Consider the following 22,616-nt stretch of genomic DNA (forward strand, 5'->3'; position numbering starts at 1 on the left):
CTGGTGTGTGTATGTACAGTATGTATATATTCAATGTACAGGAGGGACTCCTAACCTGCCTGGCATGTGTGGCAGCAGGCTGATGTTTTAAACTCTATTTCACACTGAGCTTTGGGAGCTGTTCTGTACTGTTCTGCCCCTAATCCCTTCTCCACCCATTACGTTAAACAAGCAGGGAGCTTGATGCTAAGTCGCTCTGTGGATGGCGAGGCGGTAGGGGGTTGGGTGGGTGGAGTAGGTTCGGCCCTCTTAAAAAGCCCCTGACACGAAGTCCTTCCATGGGTTACAGACATAGAAGTGCCCCCCCCCCCCCGAGCCCTGTCTGTATGGTGTCATTTTTAATAGTTAACCGTATTTCAGTTTTGCATCTGTTCAGTTTATTGGAACACATTGCATAGGCTTCATCTACAGTATCTCTTTTTTTAAATTTATTCTTCTATCTAGGAATTCAGCAGGAGCTCAGCAAAATGTGTCCTACCCTATAGCCTGCTCGCTAGCGCCCCCCTTATCAAGTATAATCGGCTTGTGGGCCAGTGCTAGCTACTCTTCAGAGTGTTGCTTGCTAATGTGAGATTTCCTTTTTAGCGAGATGGGTAGAAATAGTCGGGTCCACAGAAGTGCCCCGCCAGCCAGTGGTCTGTGTGTCTGAACTGAGGGCCTGACGCCGGGGTGAGAGATTCCTCCCAGAAGGGTGTGTGACTGTAGGAAGAATGGAGACCTTTAGAACAGGTTCAAAGGTCATGGTGGATGAAGCACCTTGGGACATTTGACAGCTTCGGAACCCACCATGCGTTGCATGAAGTGCTAATATGAAGGGCAAGGAATGCTTGGCTTGATGGTTGGGATTGGAATGGGATTTGTTGAGTGTGTTAAAATGACGATTCTGGTCCATTTTGTTGAGTTAAACCTGTGTTGGGATTAGAAGCCTGTAGTGGAGGTTATGGTGGAGGTTTTTAAGGTGAAGTGTCTTGGGAAGTGTCTTTCTCGTCTTGGGAAATCAATGAAAATTATAAATGGATTTCCAAGAAAGCAAACTCACATTCTATTAAGAAATTACCTTTTTATGACTCATGTCAGATGTTTGAACAGCTTTCAAAACTATAACAAGCATGACTGTCCAGCTCGTAACAGACCATTGATAGCTCATAGCGTGTAGGTAATTTGTTCTTGTTGGAACCTTGCAATGTTATGGTGCCCAGATGTGATTGCAGGCTTGAGGCTTTGCTTGTTTTGAAAGATCTCATGAAATGTGAGTTATCAGTCATTTCAGACACTTCTTGGCCTTCACCATGTGTCCCTATGTCATAGACTATTTCAGATGTTTTCATGTATTAATATTGTGGCGTCAAGATCCAAAGCGACCAAAAATATTCTCACAATGTTTTATGTTGATGTAGTAGATGATAACACTTGCTTGTGCTACTATGTCAATGTCTTCCCTTAGCTCTGTCCAAAGCTAAATCAAATATTGATCTCAGACCTTTTCAGACCATTCATTGTACTTAAAGTATGGCATAGCTCATTTTTGGATATATATATATATATATATATATATATATATATATATATATATAAAATGAACGTTACTTGTTATATTGAATACATGTACGCACATTATGCAGGCCCTGCTGTGAAGAAATTCACTAGCCTGGGGTACTGATGACATTTACCCACATTTTCCATTGTTAACTGTGGCCCAAAGAGCCTTGCTCGTGCTTCTGCAGTGAGGGCATCCACACTGCTATGTACGTCATAGCCACCTAAGGCTGTGAGAAACATGCTTATTGGAGAGCTAGCTGATGCAGAGCTGGATCCATCCTCCTCATGCTTGGTCAAGGTTGATATTACAAGGATCTAGGCCTAGTGTGTGTCTCCTCTTCTGGCATGATAATGTGTAAGAATGCCTTTCAAGTTCCACTGCTTTGAAACACAGGACCGTTTTCCTAGGTTTACACCAGCTAGAATAACTCTGTGATTTAGAATGGACAAATCCCACAACTACAATTTGTTTCTATTCACGTCAGTAGAATTATAGAGTAGACATTCTTCATAGCAGTGCAATTCTACAAATTTTGATAGAACTGTCGCCAATCTTCGTTTGAGGGCCTTGCTCACGTGTGAGTTTGTGACCGCCAGTCTGACTATTGTAGTCTTCAAACACTGTTGAACCCCACTGCGGTGCAAGCTTGGCATCTGTGAGGCTACACATGGGTCCTGGCATAGCCCACAGTGGTCTTTGATATATTCAAGCTGTCAGTGTCATTTCAACTGTGGACCACACCAGAGCATAAACAGTCTTCTTTCAGCACTCTAGTCCAGCAGTACTCTTCAAGAACAGGTCTCCTCAATGGGTACTTACAGGCTTGTTCGATAGAGACTTGTTTCTATATCTGTTTAAAGAAGTCTTAGTAGTAGTCTTGTGGTGCATTTTCAGACTCAGCTCCAACTCCGAAAAAAAGCCCCCCCAAAAGTTAATAGAAGTTAAAGTCTTAGTAGGGTAGTTAAAATGTCCAAATATCAACAATTCTGTGAAATATCAAGCCTTCTCCGGGGCAAGTCTGTTATATGTACACCATTAAGTTCCTACTGTATGTTAACAAAACCGAATGTCATATTAAGCTGTTTTTTTTCATTTCCTCTTTCCTCTGTGTTTTTATGAGCCTGGTGCTAGTGGAAATGTGGAAAAGGGAACCAAACCTAACATTTCAAACTAATAGTCTGTTCTGCTTGGATTTGCAGAGGCTGACCCCTCATTAGCAATGACCTTTGAGAGCTGGGCTAATCCATGTGTGTAATTGGTTTAAAGCTAGCTGATGCCCATAATTAACAAGAGTGGCTGTGGTTGGACTCGAGCAACGCAGGCCCTGGTCCACCGTCCAGGCCAGGACCCCCTGCTTGCTCCCAGCACAATGACTCACACTTCCATATCCAAGCACTGTAGTGGTTTTGGAACTGGTATGATATTGGTTTCAGTGGGAGTGAGCCGTAGCAGGTTTAACAATACACTCTCAGCAACTCTGCCAACATTTAAACCAAAGACCTAAGCTGTACTGAATGTAATAGCCTACACAGAATGGCAAGGAAAAGAACGAAGCCTTGTTTCGATATGCAATTTCTGAAAATGGGTTTTGAGGCTGCCAAGTATAGCAGTACTGGGTGGATGGATAGGTGTTTTACTGCCAACTTAATTAAGGCTAATGAAGGCAATTATCTTACCTAGCAATGACATGTCATTATGTGGATTGCATGTTACATTTCCAACTCTCAAGTTCTTTCACAACTCTTTTTATTCAAGTACTGTTCTCCCACGTGGATTCAATCAATCAATTCAACAGTTGGTTAGTGTTCTTACTTCCTGCTTTGATTCATTGACATCTTTTATTTTCCCTTTCCAGGGACTTCAAGGACCTCCTGGGAAGCCAGGGATGCCAGGGAAGAGTGGGTCACGGGTGAGTTTCTCTTTGTTGTATTCCTGATTCTCTTGGTGCACACTAAAACAGTCATTTTCAACCAGGAAGCCTATGACCCCTGTGGGAGTTTCAGTGGACCTCGAAATGAAAAAGACTGAGAACCTATGCACTATAACCAACGACAGACAAGCTTCATAAAAAAAACCTCCCATCCTTCACTCTTTCTTTCCATTCAGAATCACGTACTGTAGCTAGCTACATTCTTTATGCTAAGCACTGTGGATCCTGTTCCCTTGTCTGATCCATTGTACTGTCTATATTCCAACATCAATACATACAAATAACACCATTAGAATGGCGCTGGAGAGGATGGCTGACATTTTACTTGCTCCTACCTAACCAACTGTGTTATTTATTATTTTTTTTTTTTACATTGTTTGTAACTCATCTTTTTACTTATTATGTACATAATGTTGCTGCTACCATCTCTTATGACCAAAAATAACTTCTGGACATCAGAACAACGATTACTCACCACGAACTGGTAGAAGCTTTATCCTTTAACGAGTCCGACCAGTCCGACGTGAAGGATATACTGCTTTCCCGGGAACAGGCCCAAATCCCTGTCATATGTGCAAAGATAATACGTACAAAAAGGGAGAGGAGGTCGGGCTGCCTTCTGAGAGTAAAACCCCACTGCCATCCGTTCTATTGGCAAACATGCAATGTTTGGAAAATAAAATTGATGACCTATGTACAAGATCATTCCACTAACGGGACATTAAAAACCGTCATATTTAATGTTTCACCGAGTCGTGGCTGAAAGACGAAATTAACATCATACAGCTGGCGGGGTTTACACTGTATCGGAAGGATAGAACAGCAGCCTCTGGTAAGATAAGGGGTGGTGGTCTATGTATACAGTGCCTTGCGAAAGTATTCGGCCCCTTTGAAATTTGCGACCTTTTGCCAAATTTCAGGCTTCAAACATGAAGATATAAAACTGTATTTATTTGTGAAGAATAAACAACAAGTGGGACACAATCATGAAGTGGAACGACATTTATTGGATATTTCAAACTTTTTTAACAAATCAAAAACTGAAAAATTGGGCGTGCAAAATTATTCAGCCCCTTTACTTTCAGTGCAGCAAACTCTCTCCAGAAGTTCAGTGAGGATCTCTGAATGATCCAATGTTGACCTAAATGACTAATGATGATAAATACAATCCACCTGTGTGGAATCAAGTCTCTGTATAAATGCACCTGCACTGTGATAGTCTCAGAGGTCCGTTAAAAGTGCAGAGAGCATCATGAAGAACAAGGAACACACCAGGCAGGTCCGAGATACTGTTGTGAAGAAGTTTAAAGCCGGATTTGGATACAAAAAGATTTCCCAAGCTTTAAACATCCCAAGGAGCACTGTGCAAGCGATAATATTGAAATGGAAGGAGTATCAGACCACTGCAAATCTACCAAGACCTGGCCGTCCCTCTAAACTTTCAGCTCATACAAGGAGAAGACTGATCAGAGATGCAGCCAAGAGGCCCATGATCACTCTGGATGAACTGCAGAGATCTACAGCTGAGGTGGGAGACTCTGTCCATAGGACAACAATCAGTCGTATATTGCACAAATCTGGCCTGGAAGAGTGGCAAGAAGAAAGCCATTTCTTAAAGATATCCATAAAAAGTGTCGTTTAAAGTTTGCCACAAGCCACCTGGGAGACACACCAAACATGTGGAAGAAGGTGCTCTGGTCAGATGAAACCAAAATTGAACTTTTTGGCAACAATGCAAAACGTTATGTTTGGCGTAAAAGCAATACAGCTGAACACACCATCCCCACTGTCAAACATGGTGGTGGCAGCATCATGGTTTGGGCCTGCTTTTCTTCAGCAGGGACAGGGAAGATGGTTAAAATTGATGGGAAGATGGATGGAGCCAAATACAGGACCATTCTGGAAGAAAACCTGATGGAGTCTGCAAAAGACCTGAGACTGGGACGGAGATTTGTCTTCCAACAAGACAATGATCCAAAACATAAAGCAAAATCTACAATGGAATGGTTCAAAAATAAACATATCCAGGTGTTAGAATGGCCAAGTCAAAGTCCAGACCTGAATCCAATCGAGAATCTGTGGAAAGAACTGAAAACTGCTGTTCAGAAATGCTCTCCATCCAACCTCACTGAGCTCGAGCTGTTTTGCCAGGAGGAATGGGAAAAAATGTCAGTCTCTCGATGTGCAAAACTGATAGAGACATACCCCAAGCGACTTACAGCTGTAATCGCAGCAAAAGGTGGCACTACAAAGTATTAACTTAAGGGGGCTGAATAATTTTGCACGCCCAATTTTTCAGTTTTTGATTTGTTAAAAAAGTTTGAAATATCCAATAAATGTCGTTCCACTTCATGATTGTGTCCCACTTGTTGTTGATTCTTCACAAAAAATACAGTTTTATATCTTTATGTTTGAAGCCTGAAATGTGGCAAAAGGTCGCAAAGTTCAAGGGGGCCGAATACTTTCGCAAGGCACTGTATTTGTAAACAACAGATGGTGCACGATATCTAAGGAAGTCTCAAGGTTTTGCTCGCCTGAGGTAGAGTATCTCATGATAAGCTGTAACTCTAGAGAGTTCTCATCCATATTTTTGTAGCTGTCTACATACCACCACAGACCAATGCTGGCACTAAGACTGCACTCAATGAGCTGTATACTACCATAAGCAGACAGGGAAATGCTCATCCAGAGGTGGTTCTCCTAGTGGCATGGGACTTTAATAAAGGGAAACTTAAATCCGTTTTGCCAAATTTCCACCAGCATTGTAAATGTGCAACCATCTGACCATAATTGTATCCTCCTGATTCCTGCTTTCAAGCTAAACTTAAAGCAGGAAGAGCCAGTGACTCGGTTAATAACAAAGTGGTAAGATGAAGCAGATGCTGGAATATGTTCCAGGATTCTTCCGATGGCATTGATGAGTACACGACATCAGTTACTGGCTACATAAATAAGTGCATCGATGACGTCCCCCCCACATTGACTGTACGTACATACCCCAACCAGAAGCCATGGATTACAGGCAACATCCGCACTGAGCTAAAGAGTAGAGCTGCCGCTCGTCGGATGTGTCAAGGCTTGTAAAATATTACAGACTACAAAGGGAAGCACAGCCGAGAGCTGCCCAGTGACACGAGCCTACCAGGTGAAGTAAAATACTTCTATGCTTGCTTCGAGGCAAGTAACACTGACACATGCATGAGAGCAACAGCTGTTCTGGAGAACTGTGTGATCACGCTCTCCGCAGCCGATGTGAGTAAGACTATTAAACAGGTCAACATTCACAAGGCCGCAGGGCCAGACGGATTACCAGGACTTGTACTCCGAACATGTGCTGACCAACTGGCAAGTGTCTTCACTGACATTTTCAACCTCTCCCTGTCTGAGTCTGTAATAACAACATGTTTCAAGCAGACCACCATAGTCCCTGTACCCAAGAACACCAAGGTAACCTGCCAAAATGACTACCGACCCGTAGCACTCACGTCTGTAGCCATGAAGTGCTTTGAGGCTGGTCATGGCTCACATCAACACCATTAATCCAGAAACCCTAGACCCACTCCAATTTGCATACCGCCCTAACAGATCCACAGATGATGCAATCTCTATTGCACTCCACACTGCCCTTTCCCACCTGGACAAAAGGAACACCTATGTGAGAATGCTATTCATTGACTACAGCTCAGCGTTCAAAACCATAGCGCCCTCAAAGCTCATCACTAAGCTAAGGACCCTGAGACTAAACACCTCCCTCTGCAACTGGATCCTGGACTTCCTGATGGGCCGCCTCCAGGTGGTAAGGGTAAGTAACAACACATCCGCCATGCTGATCCTCAACACCAGAGCCCCTCAGGGGTGCGTGCTCAGTCCCCTCCTGTACTCCCTGGTCACTTTTGACTGCATGGCCAGGCACAGCTCCAACACCATCATTAAATTTGCTGCTGACACAACAGTGGTAGGCCTGATCACTGACAACGACGAGACAGCGTATAGGGAGCAGGTCAGAGACCTGGCCGTGTGGTGCCAGGACAACAACCTCTCCCTCAATGTGATCAAGACAAAGGAGATGATCGTGGACTTCAGGAAAAGGAGGACCGAGCACGACCCCATTCTCATCTACGGGGCTGTACTGGAGAAGGTTGAGAGCTTCAAGTTCCTTGGTGTCCACATCACCAACAAACTAACATAGTCCATGCACACCAAGACAGTTGTGAAGGGGTTACGACAAACCTATTCCCCCTCGGGAGAGTGAAAAGATTTGGCATTGGTCCTCAGATCCTCAAAAGGCTCTACAGCTGCACCATTGAGAGCATGGTTGCATCACTGCCTAGTATGGCAACTGCTTGGCCTTCGACCGCAAGGCACCACAGAGGGTAGTGCGAACGGCCCATTACATCTCTGGGGCCAAGCTTCTTGCCATCCAAGACCTCTATCCTAGGCAGTGTCACTTGGAAGGCCTTAAAGATTGTCAAAGACTCCAGCCACCCTGCTCATAGGCTGCTCTCTCTGCTACCGCGTGGCAAGTGGTACCGGAGCGCCAAGTCTAAACAGCTTCTACACCCAAGCCATAAGACTCCTAAACATCTAATCAAATGGCTACCCAGACTATTTGCATTGCCCCCCTCCCCTCTTTGCATATTCACTTTAATAACTCTACCTGCATTTACATATTGACTAACCGGTTCCCCAGCACATTCACTCTGTGCCAGTTTCCGCTGTATAATGCCTTGCTATTGTTATTTTACTGCTGCTCTTTAATTATTTGTTACATTTATTTCTTATTCATATTTTTTTAAGGTATTTTTATTGTTGGTTAGAGCTTGTAAGTAAGCATTTCACCTGTTTTATTCGGCGCATGTGACAAATAACATTTTATTTGATTTAATTTGATTAATTGTGACTTGAAACAGACAGGCTTTTTGAGCATTGAGCATTAAGTACTCAATAACATCTTTGGATTATGGAGCATAAATCATCCTAGGTTTAGTTTCCATTGGCTCTGATCACACTGTTTGTCTTCTGCCAAAGTATGCCTCTAAAGCTGGAGAACAAGAAATAGCTGTAACACTATGATAGTCAATGGTGCCTAATCCAAATGAGTGAGTGAAACCTAGTCATTGAGTTCATCGCATAAGGTCTTCAATGTATGGGGAATATAGGAGCAATTCAGTTAAAGAATGAGTACGTTATGCAAAACTGCGATAAAGATCTCTGGATTAGTACGGAAATACCATACTATCAGGTATTTATACAGTGCTAGTGCTTCATTTTCACTTTGCTTCTATGTTAGGTACGTCTACTATGTTAGGTACATATCTTCAGTGTGTTGGTGCTGGACATCGAATTCTTCACTATTGCCAGTCTTCTCCACTTGGGGACCTATTTTCAATCGTGGACTGCGTTTGAAAACAGTATAGGAGTTTGCTTGTTATTATGAACAAAAAAAACGTGTTGATGTTTTGTCTTTCTGACAGTTGTTGTTGTTGGGGTTAGACTCTCTGTGACCTAATAGGGTAATCATTTTCTCTGTAGCTGTTGAACTTTCAATCTAACCCATGTTAACCCATCAAAGCCATGTCATATTAAAATAGATGCTCAGTATAGACTTTAATCAGGATTAAATCCACCCCCAGCAGAGTTATATCAGTATCACATGAAACTAGTGGATCAGTGGATCAAGAGTTAATATGTAAGATCAAGCATCAGCTCTTCTCTTATTTGGCTTGTCAGGGATTTTCTATTTTAGAAAAACAAGATACTGTATCTTCTGTGTTTGGGATAAATAGATGTCAAGGATGGAGTACAGGAAGTGAGTTAAGAAAGAGACAGATGCCCTCTGGCTAGTTTGTACTGTATGTGCGTGTGCAGGAGCTACAGTACCTGCCTACTCTGTGAGACTGCTACTATGCCTGCCCTGTGTCTCTGGGCTGGGGGCTGGGACGAGGCCTCAGAGGGGTAGGCTGTGGGAACCCAATCACTTTAACTGAAGAAAGAGGGCTTTGTTCCCATCTCATTAAATTAATTTAAGAGCTAACCTAGTGCTCACTACCACCTCCCTCCAGTACACTACCTCCATACAGTTCATTCATGATCAAGAGCCTGAGACCACTCACTCCAATTCACTATGGAATGATTGATTCTTGAGTGATTTGGCGGTGCAATATCTTATACTATATGGGGCGGTCGAATCCTCAAATGTTCACTTAGTCATGCATTGATGTCAATGTGACTTAAGTGAAAGTTAACATTCGCCCCCAAGACTGTATGATGGCTAAAGTAAGTGGTTGAGTTTCTGCCTGCCTGTCAAGTGGATCTGGATATCTCTTCTCTTTGGCTCAGCAAACAGAAGCACAAAGGAACCACTCTGATGCTTCTAATCTGGACAAAGACATGATACATCGTTTAAATAGTGCAATGGCATTGCAGTAAGACACTGCTTCTTTTCCATGACCCTCGTAAACTTTCTGAAACTGTCCTTGATTGCTCTGGAAGGTGGATACTAATTATGAAAACGATTTTCACAGGACTGAAGCAAGTAGTGAAACCTAAGCGTTTAGAAGCCCTTGACCTCATTTGACCTTTCACCTTTGACACAGAGACGTGATATGTAATCTAGCAATCGTCGCTCAACACACAGGGAGAGAGCACACGTGAGCTGTCTAGACGTATAACTATCCCCCATTTATCTTCACAGCTCAGCTTCTGTAGTAGCGTTGGTGGCGGTCGGTGCTGTGTAAACGTGAGCAAAGTCACTAGCTTGCTAGCTCGCTAAGCGCTATCTCTTCTTGACAGAGAGGTGTCATGTCTGACTGTGGGTAGACAGTCTCACCACCTCCACCACTACCTCCTCCACCTCTTCCTCTTCAGACACGTGATAGCATCACACCTGCGTTCCTCAGCCCAGTCGTCAAGCCTGCAGGCGGCTAGCCGGCTAGCGCTCAAAGAAAGCCCTGCCTGAGGACGATATCACCCAGCCCTATAGGGAAAGGCCTGGTGCCTTGGCTGCAGTCAAAGGAGGCTTTGTGGTAGGGAACTGACCCTCAGTGCAGTGCAGACAGCAGGGGCAGCGTGAAGGTGGTATATTGTGTAGTTCAGTAGCTAGCAGTGCAGTAGCTGAAGTAGGCCTTGAATGGAGTGAGAGAAGGGCATTAGCATGATTGCTAATTTAATTATTACGCTCACTGTGTCATGAAGAAAAGACTGTAGAAAGGAAAGTGAAACTGAGTGTAGTGAAGCCTGGTAGTGCCACTGAAGAGGATGTCAAAATGATTGTTCCTGGGTCCAAATCAGGACATTGCTGTTCTTTCCAAGGGGAGCTGCCTATCAGTGGGTTCTGACAGAATGCTGATGCAGGTCGATCGTAGTGCCGTTCGGCACTGTACTGGCATTCCATTCACTGTTTATAACATTTGGGGTATTGTTCATACAGTACACACACATTTTCTTCCAGGAAAAACCAACCACTGCAATATTAAGTTAACTGTATTTAACAGTTTCATTATGTTACTTCCTTGATGTCATTTCATGTGATCTACATACTCTCCCCTTTTATTTCTAAACCCTCATGTTGTAGAGCACAATCGAGCGTTGAGAAGTCTGTTATCTGACTTCAAGTCATCTGGCTCCAGGCGTCATGTTTCTCTCCGATCCGTTTGGCCTCCGAGCGTGTTAGAATGTCTGTTCTGTATTAATGGGCTGTAAAACTGCTTTTAGCAGTGCAGTCTCCCAACTCTGGAACTCCCCCTCTCTCCTTGTCAGAACCTCACAATCGATATGCATTTTCAAGTCCACACTAAAGACACACCTCTCCATACAGGCTTAGCTGATTATCTGTTGTCTTAGCTTTTACTCTCTTGTCTAATTCACTTTCCTGGTTAGCCTGTCATCTTGTTTAGTGTTCTCCATTTTTTATTCTGTCCTAATATCTAATGTTTAGTGTACTTTGAATATACAGTGCATTCAGAATGTATTCACCTTTTTTCACATTTTGTTACGTTACAGCCTTATTCTAAAATGGATTAAATAATACATGTTCTTCATCAATCTACACACAATACCCCATAATGACAAAGTGAAAATAGGTTTTAAAAAAACCGAAACAAAAACAGAAATACCTTATTTACATAAGTATTCAGTATTCAGACCCTTTGCTATGAGACTCGAAATTGAGCTCAGGTGCATCCTGTTTCCATTGATCATCCTTGAGATGTTTTTACAACTTGATTGGGGTCCACCTGTGGTAAATTCAATCGCTTGATTTGGAAAGGCACACACCTGTCTATATACTGTAAGGTCCTACAGTTGACAGTGCATGTCAGAGCAAGAACCAAGCCATGAGATCGAAGGAATTGTCCGTAGAGCTCCGAGACAGTATTGTGTCCAGGCACAGAAAAACAAACAATTTAATACATTTTTGAATAAGGCTGGAATGTAACAAAATGTGGGAAAAGTCAAGGAGTCTGAATACTTTCCGAATGCACTGTACTTGCTTATTTTAATGTGTGATTTTATTGCTTTTTATCCTGCTGATTTTCTTGTGTATTTAAAGTGACTTTGGGTGTCTTGAAAAGCACTTAAAATAAAATGATTATTAGTAAAGTATTATTATGATTGAAGAATATAACACTCTACGCGTCACCCCTGTAAGAACCGTTGGTCCATATTGTAAACCTGGTCAGGCCCAGGCCAGGGTGAGAGAGTCAGGTGTCTCCACATATCTCTACCTTCCGATTACTTGCACCATGTGTAAACTAACCTGTTACTTTCTGCATGTGTGTCTACTTCTAACGATATTGTCTCTCCACCATTCTGTCTCTCTCTGTCTTCTCGTTCTCTCTGTATCTCTCTGTATCTCTCTGTATCTCTCTCTCTCTCTCTTTTCTTTCCCCTCTTTGTATTTGGAGATGATGATTTCCATATGTTTTAATAATGTCAAGCTAATGCAAATCCAGTGAGATGCACTGAATGGTTGAATAGAGAAAATCTGTAGATGAGCTTCTGGTAAGTGTCTCCATATGTCCAGCCAGTGTGCTGTGTGCAGCTATTGTGCTGGGCCTGGGGCTAAGGGGACAGGGCAGCATGTGGAGGTGAGAGTGAGCTGCTGCCTTTTCTGCAGGCTGATAGTAAAGCATAGATAATAACAGAGACAGGCGGGATTACTAAACCACACACTTGCACTTGGCCATCCCCTGTCTCTCCACTGTCTTTTTTTTGGTCTTTTGTCAGTCCCTCATCAGTCTCTCCTCTGTCTCTCCTCGTCCTCTGGATGTGGTTGAAATGAATTCCCCCTGTCTCTTCTCTCCTCCACAAAGGAAACCTGGGGAGTCAGCGGGTTTTGTGTTCAAGAATGCTTTTAGCTCATTTCTTTTCATGTACAACTAAATCAACACATTTAAGTCTTAACTTCAACTGTCATCCTCCCTGTCACCAGAGGTGTTTGTGATGGACATAACCCCAGCACATCCAACGCTGTCTAAACTCAGCAGTTCATCTCACTCCAACATAATTTAATATTGACTTTTTTAAATCAGGCTACTCACAAGACACCTTCACTATGCTATTTTCCAAAGGGTCCTATCTAGGGCTGTGGCGGTCAAAATGTTGTCAGCGGGTGATTGTCAAGCAAATAACTGTCAGTCTCACGGTAATTAACAGTAATTAACATAAACACATTTAGCATCTCCTGGCTTCCACACAATCAACAGATGCATACCTTTGGAACATTTTAAAAAGTCTAATAAATCCATGCAATATAGCCTACACCTTCCCAATAAATTCATTTATTTTAGACAGGTCTAAAAAAGCATGACATGAAGAAAATGTAGTCTATTTCAGAAGAACAGAATAGCATACTCTGAGTTGTCCTTATGTTAGGTCCTGATGTGGCTATGCCAAATGGCAGTGGGCTACACTAGTTCATTTAGCAGACAAGATTTGCTTCCGTGGCATTATTTTATAGTATGAAGAATAAAATTGAACAAAGCTGAATAAAATAGAAAGGATCTTTTCTACAAATGATTTGAGGGAATGCACACATGTGGCTATTCTGTGTTGAGCAGGTAACAAAGAAATAGGTCTTCGTAAAGGCTTAATTTGGAGTTATTAATGTAACTTTAGTTGTTCTACAAACGTTGGGCTATATGTTAAGACATTGTAAGGCTGCATGATGTGACTCTAATGATGATTTGAAAAAATTGCTTGAGCTCTGCTTTGTTTTTTTTTGCGCAGGCTGTACACACAACGTCAGTAAATTGACAACCCCTTCATAATGCCAAGAATATCACGACGGAATACCCTTTTCTTCTCCCTGAGTGCTGCACGCTCCATCCATCACGGTCTTTCTCACAGGCTAAAAGTGAAGACACACACAATCGGGATGCAACTGCGCGCGTCCTTATCCAATTCGAGGTGCATGTTGAAAATATTGGAAAAACTGTCCACGTTTACTTTTCATCACAAAACAATATGAGAAGGCCTAACGAACATGAAAAGCACTAGCCTATGTCAATCTGCAATCCCACATAGTACAAAGGTCAACCTATTCTATTCTCTGTGAGAGAAAAAATATTCCGAACATAGTTTGGGACAGTTGTGCGATGCGATAGTTCCCAAATTAATACAATCACTAGCATCCCAAAAACTTTTTTTACACAATGTGGGTGATTCAACAGATCAGAACGTTTAGCTTAAAATATTGATAAACTATTAGGCTATTTCTTCACGTTATAAGCACAGCAAAGGGCACATGGCAGTAGGCTATGAGCGCGAATGTTCCATTAGCAGAAAAGACAGTTATCAAAAGGGACCGCAAATGCAATTATGCATAGTCCTCATTTGGACTAATCTTCCAAGAGTCCTTAAACATTAAAATACAATTTATAATACGATCACATTTTCTCATATAACACACTGTTACGAACAGACATAATACACTGACATAATGACCAGATAAATACTCTTAACAGTCTAAAAAGATAGATTGATTCCTTCATTTTCCATAGTCCCGCACAACCTTCCAATGTATTATATTTAAATGGCTCTAAAGTATTGTTTGAATGTGTATATTGAAAGGTTTCTGGGTTGCTCAGATAAATTATTCAATTTCTTTAATGCTCTAAATCGAAATGTAATGCTTTTATTATAAAGGTGCCTTTTTATATTGAAAATGATCTTCCCCAAAATTGAAACTCACATGCTGCTTATGTATGCCAGTTAGGCTACACACCCCTTGTAAAGCGTACTAATGTGATTCATTTTAAGAAGTTATTTGGCCACTTTAGTTGTGATACAAACATTATGAAACATATAGGCCTATGGGCTAGGCTACATTAAGGGTACAACTATGATTGAAAAAGTCCCAAAAAAGGCATTGTTTCTTATGCTCGGCATCATTCTCAAGTGATAATATATAATTCACAAGTGATAGGCTAATATATACCCATCAGACTATTCTTCGTTTCATCTTGTCTTTACATACACTAAATAATATATGTCTTATAATTTGTTTTGATTTGATATGGACCATTATTATCAGGGTCAGCAGGAAAAAAAATACATGTCATCAATGCACTTAAATAGCGAATGGAGGTCGCTTTCCACCATGGGTTACCTTCATGCCAGCCAGGTAGGCTATACTCCTGTTGTAAATAAGCAATGTTCTTAATATTAGGAAAGTTGAGTAATAAATATAGTAGGCCTAGCCTATAGAAAGCTGATCCTCCTATTTTTAGTAGAGGCCATTACTCTGTTTTCTCATGCAATTGTATAGCCTATTGAAATGTTGCGCAACATGAGCTCACCAGCATCAGAGCTTGGAGAAGCCTAATTACCGTGAATTTGATTTCCTTCATGACTCGTGACTGCCGGTGTGGTGGTAATACGTTCACCGCACAGCCCTAGTCTTATCGATCCCTGTCCCTGTTGAATGGGCCCGACTTGGTTGGTTTGGAATTTATGTTCTGTTTCCCCAAAAGGACTTATCCTACCATTAATCACCGGTGGATTTATATCTGGTTGTTATATTTAGTTTGTCCCCTGCTAAAACATTTGGCAGGCCTGGTCCAAAAGGAGTATACATGTACCCACAGTTTGTGGTACAACTTCTGTAAGAGAGACAGAGTATCCACTGTGACTATAGGAATGGGTGACTGGCCTTGCCTTCACTCTTCTCTGTGAGCCTCTGGGATGCTGTTGGAAAAGTGATGAGGAAAATCACATCCATATGTCAACTCAGACAGGCAGGCAGGCAGAGAAACAGTCAGACAGACAGACAGAAATACAAAAAGACAGACAGGCATTGGCATATGGCCTACAGAGCACCTACAGAAACACACACAGAGAGAAAGAGCTCAGCTCTGACCAGAGAGTGGAAACTCCACACGCGGTAACATTACTCAGATAGGGATTCCAGTGACTCCTTTGAAACAAATGTGTGGTTGATGAACCCGTTTTCTCCTTAATCTTAATTTTCCTCAACATTGCGTCTTCTTGTTTTGCAGGGTCCTCCTGGTCCCCATGGAAACCCTGGTCGCCCGGGACCCCCTGGACTCAAGGTATGTATTTATTAGATTGGGCCAATATTAGAGGGACAATATAGAGACTGATATAAGTGACAGTGTATGGGTGAGAATGAATAGCTTCTCTCTTTCAGGTTCTCACCATGCTCTAAAATTGTCTGGAGTGCTTGGTAATGTACAGCCTCCAAAATAATTGGCACCCTTGATAAAGATGAGCAAAAAAAACTGTATAAAATAAATAATACAAATACTGAGTTATGTTGTATGCTAAAATAAATGGGGAAATTATATTATTTTATAATAATACATACGCGAGGAGTAAAATATTTTGTTTAACAGGTAATATATATATATAAAAAATGTTTTTATTAGATGGTCAAAATGATTATCCGGCACCCTCCCATTGCAACTTGTTAAACAAAAAATGTCTTTCTCTTAGCAATTGTATAGTATAAAAGAAGATATTACAATTTTTGGGGAGCATTCAATATAGCTCAGCATTTGTATTTAAGCAATAAGGCACGTGAGGCAGTGCTCTATTACATATTTTCATAAAATGTTTATTTTAATAAGTAATTTCACACAATTTCAATTTTCCACTAGAAGATATAGTGCGGACAAAAATCTGGTTGGTCATGTTGCTACAGACGCTATTTTGTGAAGTGCACCAGTCCCTCCTGCAGCAAAGCACCCCCACAACATGATGCTGCCACCCCTGTGCTTCATGGTTGGGATGGTGTTCTTCGGCTTGCAGGCCCCCACCTTTTTCCTCCTAACATAACGATGTTCATTATGGCCAAACAGTTCTATTTTTGTTTCATCAGACCAGAGGACATTTCTACAAAAAGTACGATCTTGGTCCCCATGTCCAGTTGCAAACCGTAGTCTGGCTTTTTTATGGCAGTTTTGGAGCAGTGGCTTCTTCCTTGCTGAGTGGCTTTTCAGGTTATGTCGATGTAGGACTCGTTTTACTGTGGATATAGATACATTGGTACCTGTTTCCTCCAGCATCTTCACAAGGTCCTTTGCTGTTGTTCTGGGATAGATTTGCACCAAAGTACGTTCATCTCTAGGAGACATATCGCGTCTCCTTCCTGAGCAGTATGACAGCTGCGTGGTCCCACGGTGTTTATGCTTACGTACTATTGTTTGTACAGATGAACGTGGTACCTTCAGGCATTTGGAAATTGCTCCCAAGGATGAACCAGACTTGTGGAGGGCTACAATTTGTTTTCTGAGGTCTTGGCTGATTTCTTTGGTTTTTCCCATGATGTCAAGCAAAGAGGAACTGAGTTTGAAGGTAGGCCTTGAAATTCATCCACAGGTACACCTCCAACTGACTCAAATGATATCAATTAGCATATCAGAAGCTTCTAAAGCAATGACATCATTTTATGGAATTTTCCAAGCTGTTTAAATGCACAGTCAAATTAGTGTATGTAAACTGCTGACCCACTGGAATTGTGATACAGTGAATTATAAGTTAAATAAACTGTCTGTAAACAATTGTTTGGAAAAATTACTTGTGTTTTGCACAAAAGTAGATGTCCTAACCGACTTGCCAAAACTATAGTTTGTTGACAAGAAATTTGTGGAGTGGTTGAAAAACGATTTTTAATGACTCCAACCTTAGTGTATGTAAACTTCCGACTATGCAAAAGGACTGGTCACAGATAGAACAATTAGGTTTAGTAATAAAAATCTTTGGACTGGTCGTCCGTTCTATACAAAACAGTTGCGATGCAGGCTGGGTAAAGTTCTTATCACTTGCGCTAGCCAACTTCAGCTAACTCAGTCACGTCATACATTGAACCTGGAATGACCATACACTAGCTGCATTTCTGTTTGTTTGAGTTTTTTTTTCTATTGGCATTTACTTGGATATGTCCAAGATAATGACGTTGATGTGTGATTTCGACTTTCTCAGAAAAGGTTGTCTTGTCTGGGCAATGTTCATTCTATCTGTGGTACTACAGAGATCGAAGTTCAAAAGTGAAACATTGTTTCCGAGGTCAGACAGGCAGACAGCGAGGCATACAGTATATTAACCCTGGCTGTACCAAACTAAATGCTAGGCTGGAAGCAAGGGTAAATAATGTGCAAGTTGAGAAAAATACAAGAGACTCTTTGGACAGCAACATGAACATGATATTCTTATGGAGGCACAGTGATAATTTTCAGATGGAACTGTTAGCAGACAAAATGTAGGTGTGTCTGTGATGGCCAATACTGCACGGCTTGGAACGCTGCTCGTCCAAGCAGCATCCAGGATCCAAACAACCAGATTTATAATATTGTTTGCTCATTTTTATCAAGGGTGCAAATACATTCGGAGGTTACTGTACTTGAATGACATCTTTGAATGTCCCTGGCATGTATAGCTAATGTATAGTTAATGTATAGATAGTGTATATATTGTTAAAATTCACTACATGTACACTCAGATCAGTCATAAAACATAGCCTACTGTTCCACACTCTCTGAATCATTGATGGATGGATAACTGCGAGACTGTTGACTGCGTCTTTTATGAATTCACAAGTAATAAGTTACTAAACTAGAATGGAAACATTTTCATGTTATTGTTCCATACTTAATCCTTATGGGCACATTCAATTTCAACTGGTATTTTTTCCACTCCATGTTCACAATAGTAAAAAGTTATCAATACCAGCCTTTGACTGGAGCCCATGTTCATACCACCATAACGCTTATTTATGTGTTAGAATGGAAGAAGAGAAAGCGAGGGAGAAGGAGAGAGAGCGACACAGAGAGACAGAAAGACAGTTAGAGAAAGTGTGAGAGCGAGAAGAACATAGAGAAAGAGAGATGCAGAGAGAGAGAGAGAGAGAGGGGGAGAGGGAGATGTACATTGTTACATCATGTCAATATTGAATTGAATTGAAATTGATTTGCGAGAGAGAGAGAGAGAGAGAGAGAGATAGAGAGAGAGAGAGAGAGAGAGAGAGAGAGGATATAGCGAGTAGTAGTTGAGCTGGCGCGTCACCAAAGGTAGTCCATCTCACTTTGACCTACTGTCAATTGAGATGGAAAAAGCTCATTTGTGTGCAACCCCTGTCCCTTTTGACACAACCCCAGTGCAATTACCCAGTATGTGGTCTTGTCCTCTTAGAACTGTGCCCGTGACACTTCTGATATAGACAGTGAGAGGGAGAAAGCTGACTTTTGTAGTTTAAGACAAACAATTAAACAACTTATTTTTTTATTTACAGTGGGTCCTCAAGTGTAAATAAACTGCTTCACTTGTTTTAAATTTCCTCTCTCCGATAAAAGAGAGTGATGGACAGTGAAATCCTACATTGTTCCCGAGTGTAGATGTTGGCACCAGTTACAACCTCCTTTCCCCATTCGTGTCCAGGTGAGGCTGGTCTGAGGGACATTTAAAGAAAGACCTTGTCTGTGTCCCAAATGGCACCCTATTGCCTATACATAGTGCACGACTTTTGACCAGGGCTCACAGGGCTCTGGTCAAAAGTAGTGCACTACAAGGATAATAGAGTGCTGTTTGGGACACGTGCCGGTTTTCATGCCAAGTTGGGGCTCATATGGAAATGTATAATTGTATAATTTAATTTCCACCATCAATGACCTTGTGGAATAATTGTATTATTTTGTGTCCGTTTAAGCCTTTTCACCGTTTTAGAACCAACAGGAGCGTGACTGTTACCTGGAGTACCTGCTGAAATAGGCCTGGTGCATTCAGAGGTGGAGATGTAAAATCGCTCCCCAACCTTTTTTTTTATTGTAGGCACACAGGAAAAAGTTGTTAACTGCCGGAGAGCATTCATAAAAGTTACTCACATACAGTGTTTGTTCAGAAGCCCAGTGTTTGTAAAAATCATTTTCCTTTTGATCCAATTCCTTTGAACAAACACAGATTTTACAGCTGGTTGCAAATGTTTCTGTGTTAATCCTTGAATGGCTCCATTAACATGTGTTGAAGGTTGTTTTCCTTTCCACCTGACTTGACCAGTCAAAACTCTGGGCCCTACTTATAAATGAAAGGTCATCACGAGGGCCCCTACAAGGGTCCTGACTTTATATGTGATTGAGGCCATAGATGAATAGCGTCCAACGTCTTCATGGTACAGTAGTAATATTTAAAAGTAAGCCCTTCCCAGTTCCCTGGAGTACAGCAGCAGTCAGACCACATCCCACTGCTGCCTGAAAAGGACAAGGAATGTGCCTGGTCACTCCCAATGGCTTTTTAGAGGCTTTGCTGTAAACTGAAATATTAATGGACTCTGTCTTGTGTAAATACAACTGCTACTATTGTGTGCGAACCCATTCCCTCCCTTACACTGCATGCAAGCATGTACTGTAATGTTTCCACTTTTCGTGTGATTAAACAGCATAGCTCAGCAGAGAATGTGTAAATGCACCATTACGTCAAGCTATTGCGTGCGTGTTCCGGATCACTAACGTTGACCAGCAGTGAGTACCGTAGGCCTTTTCATGTCAACTTTAGCGCCTGAGTTCTGCATGACGGTAGAGAACATGTAAATAAAGCCATTATATTTAGACCTAACATTGACTCATAACATTGAGTAGGCTCTTTAAGTCTAAGTATGAGGGAGAAATCAACATCCGGGCTTGGCCGAAGCAGCTTGCACCAAAACGTATCAGCAATTAATATTATTGAGGGGAGGTTTCCGGCCTGAACCTTCTTTAAATATTTCAGAAATCTACATCTGTTCGTTATTTGGAGACTAAGACGTCATGGGAATCAGCGGAATCTGTCTAAACTAAACCGTTTGTTTTTTGCTCTCTCTGTCTCTGTGTGTGTGTGTGTGTGTGTGTGTGTGTGTGTGTGTGTGTGTGTGTGTGTGTGTGTGTGTGTGTGTGTGTGTGTGTGTGTGTGTGTGTGTGTGTGTGTTCAAGGGACGAAAAGGAGACCCTGGCCTTTCACCTGGCAGAGCACCAAAAGGAGAAAGAGTGAGCATCTTGTGTTTCGTGTTTCACTGTGTCGTTCTCTGAAAAGGAGAGTGTAACACCGGATAAAGTAATAATACCGGATAATGTCATGATTCAATAATGTAATAAGTTATCTGTTACAGAGAATTTTACTTCGGTCATAGAGAGTTACTCGAGAAAATGGAAACACGCTTTGCGATAACCCAATTCTTTCAATTGTCCGATATGACTTACTGTTTTATCTGTCTTAGCTGGCATTCAGACATGTTCCATGACATCACTGGTTTTACATGTATTCGCTACTTTACAATTAGCCTGAGAATGAAGAGTATATACTGTATAAATCATTATTATCTTTATAGGGAGACCGTGGTGCTTCAGGACCCCCTGGACTGACTGGTCAAGTTAGCAGAAAGGTAGGAAACCACTTTACCCGTAACCCCGCCACACATGATACTGTATGAATCAGATTCTTCGAATGAGTACAGAGGACCACATTGAAGTGCACTAAATCCTACGCTACACCCCAACCCTGCCTGCCCATTCCTAAATCCCTATGAGCAGTGTTCAGCAGGAATTTCTCAGAAAGGACTGTTTAGGAGGACCGAAGCCAAGAGCATTTTTCTCACGGGATGTTTCTTCTCTTGTTTGGAGAGGAGCCTAACATTGTGCAGGCGTAGTAGTACTGTACATTAGTGCACCTGTGTTCAGACCGACTCTTCTTCAGGCTCACACTCTGGAATAGCTGGATTGGAATATACTAGCTGGGTTGTGACCTCATCGTCAATGCTTCCAACACGATGAGGGTGATTGAGGAGAGTCTTTTTTTGGGCGGGAATCAGTGGGAATCACACGCAGTATAAAATAAATGATGTAATTCCCTCTCTTTGACAATTGTCCTCAATACTCAGTAGTGTTCTGCTGAAATCTTAATGGCATTTTGTTATAGAGCTTGAGTTCTTTTTCATGTACTGTCTCAACTCAATTTACACACATCCTATTGCTAGTGTACATTGTCTTAAGATGCACTCCTGCGGGCTTCACTCCTGTCCTGCCCTTGCCCTGGGCCTGTAATACAGCTTAATCACTTACCATGGGAGACTATTACACACACTCAGGTGGGAAGAAGGAAATCTGCTCCGTGCCCACGTACACATACTCATCATGCACTGACAGGCATGCACGCAGGCGCATGCATGAGCAGATACGCACACACATACAACCACACACATAGACATGCGCACACACACACACACACACACATGCACTCGGAAACACGCAGACACACACACGCACACACACACACAGTTTATTCCATGTTAGGGATACAGATATTTGTTGACTAATGGAAAACATAATTAGCTGTATGGATTTTCACAAGACTCAACACAAAACTTTACTTTAAACATCATTGCAAAAAATATTACATTCAAGTTACCTGATTGCCGTACAGCAAACACATGTTATTCATTACCAGAAAATACAATAAAAGCTGGTGGAAAAAGACTTGGAGACACTACCTCTCCTAAATTACTGCTGGCAGGCAGTGATTCATGGTTATTCCACACATGGTCCACTGCCAGAGGGAGAAGAAATCTGTGAATGCAGGAAGAAACAGAAACTCTGAGTACAGTACAGCCAGGGGAACTTTAGGCCTCGAACCAACTGGTGCTGACCGGGGTTCAAATAGTATTTG

General features: G+C 41.9%; 1 protein-coding gene across 1 annotated transcript in view; it reads left to right on the plus strand.

The window, feature by feature from the left end:
* The window catches only part of LOC139411179 (collagen, type XXVII, alpha 1b), a 136,154-nt gene that overhangs the window by 24,240 nt on the left and 89,298 nt on the right, over positions 1 to 22,616 (plus strand). Inside the window, exons 4-7 of the mRNA XM_071157097.1 lie at positions 3,396 to 3,449; positions 15,968 to 16,021; positions 20,888 to 20,941; positions 21,283 to 21,336. Coding sequence (XP_071013198.1) covers positions 3,396 to 3,449; positions 15,968 to 16,021; positions 20,888 to 20,941; positions 21,283 to 21,336 — 216 coding nt within the window. The remainder of the gene's footprint in view (positions 1 to 3,395; positions 3,450 to 15,967; positions 16,022 to 20,887; positions 20,942 to 21,282; positions 21,337 to 22,616) is intronic.

This window comes from Oncorhynchus clarkii, chromosome 6 (genome assembly GCF_045791955.1).
Source record: "Oncorhynchus clarkii lewisi isolate Uvic-CL-2024 chromosome 6, UVic_Ocla_1.0, whole genome shotgun sequence".
Classification (NCBI taxonomy): domain Eukaryota; kingdom Metazoa; phylum Chordata; class Actinopteri; order Salmoniformes; family Salmonidae; genus Oncorhynchus; species Oncorhynchus clarkii.